This window comes from Cannabis sativa, chromosome X (genome assembly GCF_029168945.1).
Source record: "Cannabis sativa cultivar Pink pepper isolate KNU-18-1 chromosome X, ASM2916894v1, whole genome shotgun sequence".
In the NCBI taxonomy this organism is placed as follows: Eukaryota; Viridiplantae; Streptophyta; class Magnoliopsida; order Rosales; family Cannabaceae; genus Cannabis; species Cannabis sativa.
Window position 1 is genome coordinate 26,722,091 of NC_083610.1, and position 10,331 is coordinate 26,732,421.

At 35.8% G+C, this 10,331-nt stretch overlaps 1 protein-coding gene across 1 annotated transcript; it reads right to left on the reverse strand.

Moving 5' to 3' along the window:
* Positions 1-5,248: 5,248 nt before the first annotated feature.
* On the reverse strand, positions 5,249-6,112 carry LOC133032111 (uncharacterized). The gene has a single exon (XM_061105950.1). It carries the CDS (start codon positions 6,110-6,112, stop codon positions 5,249-5,251), a length of 864 nt encoding a protein of 287 aa, XP_060961933.1.
* Between the last annotated feature and the right edge of the window lie 4,219 nt (positions 6,113-10,331).

Here is a 10,331-nt window from a genome sequence, read left to right on the forward strand (position 1 = left end):
TTGTGAAGTATAACTTGAGGAAGTGGAATCACTTTCTCTTATCTTCTCAACTAAGCTTGAAGTAGTAGGATTTATGGAGTTATGAACTATTTGCTCTTCACAGTGAACAATTCCCAGCTTACCTGCTTTCTGGAATTTAAAGTCCATCATGAGCATATGTGAAGTATTACTCTGAGAAGGAGTTTATAACTTCAAGTTCAATTGCTAAGATATTAACTAGGAGTGGAATGGGAAGAGGGTTATTGGCACTACAACACATCAATAAAACAGAAGTAAGGTTTTGGTTCAAAATTCATACACAAGTTCAGAAAATAACAAATAATCACATATGTTATAAAAATACTAAATCTAACATAGTTTATTTTCCAAGGTTTCCAACATAATGAAATACAGTGTCCCGGTAGGCGAGAGTCAAAGATAACATTAATTGAATAGAGTAGTCAGTTCATCTAAAATAAAACCATTTTAGCAACCTTTTATTCGATCAAAATGAGAATCCAACGTTGTCCCGGTAGGCGAGAGTCAAGGTTATTCTCATTTTACGAGCTTCCACCATTGTTTCATGTTTTATGAGTTTATCTCTAAGTAGTCACAGTAGGGGAGAGTCTAATAGAGACGAAAACTCACAAAACACTTATCAAATGAAATCTTACGGTGTTAAATGTGTTCAACGAATAACCATCCATAGGGGGACGAAGTTTAGCGTCTCAAGGTTATATTGAAAAAGTTTAACTATTGTAAGACCAACAATGGAGATCGAATATCTTTTGATTAAAAGCTCATTATTTAAAAAAAAATATATATGTATTTTGTATAATCATTTTATTCGATATTATAATAATGAAAAATTACAAATTAAAGTTGGTTTAAATAAAAAATCAACTTTAATTAATTTTCAATTATTATTTAATTCCAAAAATAAATTCGAATAAATATCGAACAAGTTCCATATTATAATAATGAAAAATTACAAATCAAAGTTGGTTTAAATAAAAAATTAACTTTAATTAAATTTCAATTATTATTTAAATTCGAAAAATAAATTCGAATTAAAATGGAACAAATTTGAAAATATCTTGTTTAAGTTGTTTTAGAAGAATCTAAAAAAATCAACTTAAATATCTTTCAAATTAGATTTAATTAAATTAAAATTAACTTATAACCACTTAATTTGAAAATATTCCATTTTAAGTTAATATTCAAAAAGATATTAACTTAAAAAATATCTAAAATATTCCATTTTAAGTTAATATTCGAAAAGATATTAACTTAAAAAATATCTAAAGAATCTTAATAACCAATGCCTAAAATTCCTCAACTTAATTTTGAAATTTTAAATCCAAAAGATATTCAGATTTAAGTTGGTTAGTTGCAGATAACTAAATATCAACTTAAATAGGAATATTTAATGAAAAATTTAAATTAAGCTTCAGAAAGAATCTAGATGGTTATAATTCTGTATTTAATTAAATACAAGAAAATGCATATAGTTTAGCTTAGAATATAAAATTCTTTAAACTATGGTTTTCTTAAATTAATTTCAAAATAAATGAAATTAATTATGTTGCTAATCAATTTTATTAGGTTAAACTAGTGTAATTAACCTAGTACAGTTATTCAAATCAGACAAATGGGCCTTCACAATTGGGGTGGTTCATGTGAGGGGGTGCTGGGTTCAGTATGTCGTACCCACTACTATGGCTCCCAACTCTCACACAAGGCCCAAAAGAGAGGAATTAAACCTTAAAATGAACAATTGTTATTAATTGAATAGGCCGAAAAACTAAATGGGCCTAAATAAAATCTATCAAGAACTATGACATTTTATTTAGCAACAACAACCTATATGCATCTATAATGAAATTAAACACATAAGCTCACACAAGCACACTTTGGATGGGTCCTATCATGTTGCTAGGTCATACACAGATGAAAGAAGACTGTAAATATACCTGTTACAAATTATTTACTTGACCAAGGGAGCCATGAGTTAAAATCAGATCATTGGATCTGTCAACAAGGTAACCATGGCTATTTGCAATCAAGCAATAATAGGTTTTACAAAACTTACACAATAGCTAAAACACATACTCCTGCAACAAGGTTAGCTGGATAGTTGGATGTAGGATTTATTTAATTTTAAATTAAATAATTTCGAAAAAATAATTAATTAAATAAAAAAAATATTTTCGAAAATTTTAAAAAATTTGAAAAATTTCGAAATTAAAAAAATTTAAATTTAAAATTAAACCTACAATTTTGAAAAATTAGGTTTCAACCAACCTAAATATCATTTCAAAATTTGCTAACTACTTTTTAAAAATTAAATGTTATTTTATAAATAAAAATTAAATAAAAAATTAAAAAAGATAAATGAATATCTTTTTCAGATTTTAAATGTAATTTAAATAAATAAAATAACAAAATTTAAAAGTTAGCAAAATATCTTACATCTATTTAAAATTACATGATTATAGTTATCTTATTTAAAATTTATATAAGGTTAGATTATTTAAAAAAAAATTAATTTAAAAAATTTAAAATCTGACCTTAAATTTAAAAATAAGATAAGATATAATCAAATTTAAAATAAGATAGATAATTAAGCAAAAAAGATAGATATTGACTATTTCAAATTCAAATTACAATAATATCATGAATTAAATTTAAAAAAATATTAAATTAATTCATTATGATAATTAGAGTTGAATTATGAATAGTAAATATATAAATACAGAACTACACAAAAAATCGGAAGTTAATTCCATGAAAAAGCATGAAAAAACGAAGAAAAACGAAAAAATTACAAGTTGTACGGACGGGATGCTGTGCATACCCGTCCCCGCGCGTGCTGGGGGTGCTCGACCGAGTTTTCTCAGCGGAATGCGTGTCACGCATGATTTCTGCGCGCGTAGGGGGAAATCCAGCAACCTTATCTTTTTTTCGAATCTTAAAAAAATCATAACTAATTCAAATTAAATCGAAATTGAGTTCTGTAGAAAAAGTAACTTGCTTAATTTTTTCCATACTATCCAATAAAAATAATTCCAGAAACAGATATTCAATTATTTTTCACGAAAATTCACAAACATCAATCAATCATCAAATAACACTCAATACAACATGATACCATCCAAAACATCAAACAATCGTTTTAAAGTCCAAATTTCTTGCAAGCAAATCAATTACCATGGCTCTGAGGCCAGTTGTTGGAAATTATTTTACCAGGATCTTAGATCTACTCACAAGTATGTTGATTAACACCCTAAATATGAACTTTCTAAAACGATGAAATAAACACATATAAAGTTTAGGAAACCTTACATTGGGTGCAGCGGAATTAAATTACTCCTTCCGTTCAGATCTCTAACCATTGTATCCTTTCTATCGCAGAGTATTATCAAGATCTGAACCTAGATCTCTTTCTCTTAATCTTTGATGCTGAAACTCCTTTTGCTGATGATCTTTCTTCACGATCTTCCCCACTATGATTGAGGTATTGCTTGCTGTGTGTGGGCACTACTCTAATCACTAAGGGGTTTCGAAATTATCAAGGAAGAAGAGAGAGAGAGGGTGGCGGCCAAGGTAGAGAGAGAGGCTCAGGTTTTTCTGAATGAGAAGTGTAATTTTCCTGAAGCCTTCACTACCTATTTATAGCATTCCACTAGGGTTAGGTTTGAATTATTTGGCATTAAAATAATGAAAATATCAGAGGATAATAGCTATAAAAGTGTCCGGCCAAGGCATATTGGATTTGGGCCTCACTTTTTGCAATTTTGCAGTTTTATCACTTTTGTATCTGATTTTCTCAAAAACGCCAATTTTCTAATTCAACCATTTAAATGTCAATTCTAACTATTTAATAACTACAAATAATTATTAAATAATATTGTCATTTATCATATTTATTAATTGAACCATACAAAGTATCATAATTAACAAATATGCCCCTAACAACTCTTTCTTTACAATTTCGCCCTTACTTAGTGAAAATTTCACAAATAGACATAGTCTAATTTGAGAATTATAATTGATTAATCAAAACAAATTACATGAGTCTTACAAACATTATTATCTCAACTAGTGCGGGGACCATGGGTCTATATAACCGAGCTTCCAATAAGTAGATCAAGAATTTATCACTAAAATTCACTAACTTATTAATTCTTCGTTGAATCCACGCATAGAACTTAGAATTGCACTCTCAGTATATAGAATGCTCTATATGTTCCACCATATAGACACATCATTAGTTATCCATTGTTATAATCCTGATGTGATCACTGATCCTCTATATGAATGATCTACACTGTAAAGGGATTAGATTACCGTAACACCCTACTATGTATTTTATCCTTAAAACACTTGACCCCGTATAAATGATATTTCAGCTTATGTGAAATGAGTACTCCATTATTTATGTTCGTTTGGTCAAGCTCGAAGGAGATCATCCTTTGCTTACTATTCCCCAGATAGAAGCTATAGATTCCATGTTTATGTTAGCGCTCCCACTCAATTGCACTACTGTGTTCCCAAAATGTACGTATCACCCTGACCTAAAAGTAGGCTTAACTAACCAATCAAAGAACATGAATAACCTTTCAAGATTGAGCCTAATCATAACAGGATTAAGAACATTTGATCTAGGATCAACTAGGTGATATTGACTTGAATATATTTTACGGTAAGTTTAATTAAATCTAAGTCAAAGTTCAATACCGGTCCCTTCCGATGCATACTCCATGCATCCAACCTGAGCTTTACTTTAACCAAGGTTCTGTAAAGAACATAGCGTTTCTCCAAATGCAAGTAAACTCTAGTTGTAGATTATCATATCAGTAAAACCCTGTGTCTAAGAAATCTAGGAAACTTTATTCACATAGTCATGTTTACTTTCCAATGTGATGACAAGACAATAAACAGGATCAAGTATGTGAAAAGGGTTTATGATGAATTTATAAATCAAATAGACAAGTAATTGATAAAGTGAACCAAAACATACACAAATGAATGAAAAATACCTCTGTTTCTTTATTGATGTTAAATAAAATAGATTACATTGAAATGGAGTTTTATTTAGGGCATAAAACCCAACACATGGAACGTCCAATACCAGAAATTGCGCCATTATAGTTATGGTCGTCAGAGCTTGCCCAACAGTGAGGGGTAAGAGAATTTGCCCTAGTGGTGCGACTCCATGGACGGAGAAACCGTATACAAGCAGGAGACAGGGGGTTAGATCTTTGAGCTAGAGCCCCATCTTTTCATAGGCAGTCTTGAATAAGGTGTTTGAAGAGGCTCCATTATCTATCATTGTTCTGGCCATCATCTTGTTGGCTATCTGGACCTCCATGACCAAAGGGTCATTGTGCGGAAACCTGATCTTGACAGCATCTTCGTTGTTGAATGTAATGTTGGGCTCTCCTGCCCATGGGATTTTAGGCTTCCTTTCTTCTACGACCAGGATAACTTCTTCTTGCTCGTGTTGTGCTGTTCTGGCATACCACTCCCAAGCTTTGCCTGAATCTCCAGCTATGTGTCGGCCTCTAATGATGACTTGTAGATGTCCGTCTACTGGTGGAGGTAGCAAGTCTTTGTTATTATCACCCCTCTGATTCTGATCAGCCTTGACATACTTCTGTACATGCATGTTATTTTTCCTTATGAAGAATTCAATTTCCCACTTCAGATTGTTGCATTCATTGGTGTCGTGGCCGTAGTCTCCATGAAATCCACAAAACTTGGTCATGTCTCTCTTGCTGACATCTTTTTTCATGGGTGTGCGCTTCTTAGACTGGGCTAGTGAGTGAGTGGCCATGTAAACACTTTCTATATCCTTAGCCAAGATGGTAAATGCAATATACTTGGCTAAATTCTCCCGGGGAGCTTGTTCAGTTTTGCCTATAAACTTTCCCTTTTTCCCATTCCCTTGCCTATTATTGTTGTTGGAACGTTTACTGTTTGAGCTTGAATTGCTTGGGTAATGGGGAAGCTGGGCGGATGTCCCAGTGGAAGGAGCTTTTGACTTGCTAGGTTTTTGCTCACCTTCTGCTCGCTGAATAGCCTCTTCAAGTTTGATAAAGCCTTCAACACGGTCCAGAAAATCACTCATTGAGTCTACCAGACCGTTCTTCCTTATGTCCTTCCAGAGCTCACCAAGGACTTCAATGCCCCCCAAAATCGCGGGCAACTTTTCTTCTTCGGTTATTCGTGAAACCTTAGTCGCCTCCAACATGAATCTACTGATGTAGGCTCGGAGAGCCTCGCATGGTCTTTGCTTTACTTCGACCAGGTCTCCCAGGTGCAACGGAAGTTGGCGAGAGGAGGAAAATTGCGCATGGAACTCCGAGGAGGAAGCTTTCCATGAGGTGAAATTTCCAAGTGCCAGCTTTAAATAGCATTGATGGGCAGCTTCCGAGAGAGTGGTAGGAAAAATTCTGCAACTTATGTCTCCTCGTACTCCTTGCAGATCCATTTACATCTCGAAATACTTCAGATGGGAAAGAGGATCTTCTTTTCCAGTGTACATCTTGCAGGTTGGCATTTTAAACTTGTGGGGCAACTCCAGGAGACTGATCTCAGGGGAGAAAGGGGTTCCACGTGCTCGGTGCAACTCGAGATCATTGTTTCTCTGACTGGCCATTCCTTAGAACATACTCTTAATTTCGTCCCACTGTGCCTGCACAACTGGACTAACCTGTTCGGCATTTTAGCTGATCTGAGTCACATTTTGGGCTGCACGATCGGTGTGTCAAGTTGATCATCCACTCTGCTCCTCCTATTCAGATCGTTTATGAGATCATGAGTAGTCCCCAATCTATCAAATACAGAAACACCTGGCTGTCTCAGCGACTAATTGGTTTGGCTAATGTGCTGATCGGCACCATTAACCTGGTTGGAATTTTTGGGTATGACTTCTCCAGATGAATTACTAGACAAAGTCTGCCCGCCTACCAGTGGGCCCACAGGTGGAACCTATGACCGGGGATTTGACGGCTGACCATTTATAGTCTAAGAAGTATTCATCGCTGGATCTTCGTCCGTTTCACCCAAGGGGATGACATTCGGGGGTTGCTGCCCGACAGATTGATAGGCTTTTCGTATCAGCACAGTGGCTTGCCGACTATGATTGTCAATGACTGCATGATGAGCCCTTAACACTTCCATCTCTTTGTCCCTCCATTCGGTAAACATGCACCTCTACTCTTAAAACGCGAGATTTACCGCAGCACAGAGTTCCTCCTGATCATGATGTAGGGTGTTGGTATTACCCTGCATGAGCCCAAGAGCAGCACGGAGGTTCTAGATCTCAGTGTCATCTCCAATGGTCGTTTGAACATTGGTATTGGGCGAACGGCTGTGCTATGAATGCCCTGGTCGGCTGCTGAACTGGTATTCCCAGTCTCTTGCACACCAGGCGCAATCTCATCCACGGGAGTCGTCACACCGTGACCCGCAGTCGATGGCTGTCCGGGACTTACGGCTGGCAGAACCCTTGTGTTTCCTGGACTCTATAGTGTAGGATCCACCACCTATGGATTTGCTGGATCAACCACGCCCCTACCAGTCTGTACCACCATCGTACTTATGATTAAATTTGCAATAAAGAGCGATCCTTGAGTTCAACTCTCAATGAAAGCACCAAAATGTTGACCTCGCTTTTAGCCAACGATAGTGAGTCTAATTTTGTAAGCGAAAAGTAGTTTAATACAATTGAAATATTGTAAAGTAAATAAAGACACAAGAATTTTATAGAGGTTCAGCACCGAGCAGTTCGGTAATAGCCTAATCCTCGTTATTAGTATTGACTCAAGAATTAGGAGAAAGGTTTCTTTTCTTACAGCTATTACAACAGTATCTTTGAATATGAATTCTTAGACAAAATGTTTCGACCCTTTGCTCAGTGAATATGCATCAGTATTTATAGGGCTATAAGCTTGGAGAGGAAGTATTTCCCTTCTCGTTACAATTAATATAAGCAGAAAGGTTGCATAGTCAATACAGAATACACCAATCATGGGATTTGGACAGCTTGCCATATCTCTGTAATCTGATCACAAAGTTATAGGGATTTCCTTGATAACTCACGAAGCGAAAGCTCAATTCACTAAATGTTGGCGTTCTGTGCGAATTGCCTACTGCTCGGTCTAGAGCAATTCGTCCGAGCGAATGTACGAGGTGTCCTGTTCGGGTTGTGTCTTGCGAGCAGATACCTGGAGTCGATTCCATGTGTCACCATCGAGTGATGCCACGTTAGAGTGCAGAAATTGGGATAACATATTCATTAATTAGACTTAATAAACTCTCTTAATTAACAAATAAACCCTAGAATCTCTTTTCTTCACAATTAAGCCCTAGCTTAGTGAAAATTAATAAACTAGACATAGTCTAATTTTAGAATTATAATTGATTAATTAAAATCAATTAACTGAGTCTTACAAGTAGTATTGTCTCAACTAGTATGGGGACCATGGGCCTATATATCCGAGCTTCCAATAAGCAGATCTAGAATTTACCAAGTAAATTCACTAACTTATTAATTTCTCATTGCATCCACCATAGAACTTGGAATTGCACTCTCAGTTATATAGAACGCTCTATATGTTCCACGATATAGATACGGTATTAGTTATCCATTCTTATAATCCCAATAATCAATGATTCTCTATAGATGATTTACATTCTATAGGGATTAATTTACTGTTACACCCTTCAATGTATTTTATCCTTAAAAGTCTTAGCCACCTATAAATGATATTTCAGTGAACTAACATAATCACTAAAATGAGTACTCAACCATTTATCTCTGTTTAGCCAAGCTCGAAGGAAATCATCATTTCACTTCTATGTCCAAATAGAAGCTATAGATTCCATATCTATGATTAGCGCTCCCACTCAATTGCACTACCATGTTCCCAAAATGTACGTATCACCCTGACCAAAAAGTAGGCTTAACTAACAAATCAAAGAACATGAATAATACTCTTGAGATCGAACCTAACCATGTCAGGATTAAGATCATTTGATCTAGGATTAACTAGGTGATATTGAATTGAATAGATATTACGGTAAATTTATCATATCTAATCCAAGTTCAATATCGGTCCCTTCCAATGCATACTCCATGCATCCAACACAAGCTTTACTTTAACCAATGCCCTAGAAAGGACATAGCACTTATCCAAGGTGCAAGTCAACTATGTTGTAGATTATCATATCAGTTAAACCCTGTGTACTGATAAATCTATGAATATATTTAATCACACAATCATGATTACTTTCCACTACGTTGACGACACAATAAACAAGAATATTATTGCGATAAGGGTTTGGATGAATTTATAAATCAAATAAACATATAAATGATAACATGAACCAAATGACACACTAAATAAGTGATGAAAATACTTATGTGTCTTTATTGATAATCAAATGATAAAGATTATATTGAAATAGAGTTTTATTTAGGGCACAAAGCCCAACACTGACCAGACTAGCTCTTGGTTACGCAGGTTGTTCTAGTAGTATGGATGCCAGGTGAAACACGAAGAGTCAAGGTAATTCGGTCGAATCTAGTGGCGGTCAGTGAGTTTAGTTCCCCCAAATGTTTGTGGCTGAGGTAGAGGCCCTAATGGCAGGGCACGCGGTCAGGGCGATGTTAACCCACCACAGGCTGCCCAAGAATGGGAAAATAGGTTTGCAACAATGCAAGCTAGAATTAACGAGTAAGACGATAAGATTAGATGCTTGAGACAGCAGGGTGCTCCTGCAATCCCTGCTCCAGAAATACAGGTAGCTCCTGCCCCTGCTGTGCAGGCAGGACAAGTGGCTACAGTGAACCGAATGGAACCACTGTATGAAAGGTTCCGCAAGTAGGCAGCTCTAATCTTCCTAGGAGGTCCTGATGTTATGAAAGTCGAGCAGTGGGTAACGGTTATTACTAGAATTCTGAATTTTATGGGCGTCACCGGCAATGACAGAGTGGCTTGTGCCACATTTCAGTTTCAAGAAGACGCTCTAGTATGGTGGGACATGGTATCCCTGACCCATAATGTTACTAAGATTACCCGGGAAAAGTTCCAAGAATTGATCAATACGAAGTACTATAATGAAGCAGTCAAGAGTACAAAAATAAAAATACCTTGATGGATTGAATTCAAAGATAAGACATGATCTAATGATCTCTACTGATGACAACACCACCTATGTTGATATGGTGGGAAAGGCACTACGAGCTAAGGGTGCAGTGGAGTGCACTCAGGAGTCTCGAGGGACTCAGGTCGCTGGTGGGGCTCCTACTCCTCCTACCTCATGCTTTAGTAGGGGAGGTA

Excerpts from the sequence above, each read along its gene's own strand:
- LOC133032111 (XM_061105950.1), bottom strand. The coding sequence starts at position 6,112 with ATGAGTGATTTTCTGGACCGTGTTGAAGGCTTTATCAAACTTGAAGAG.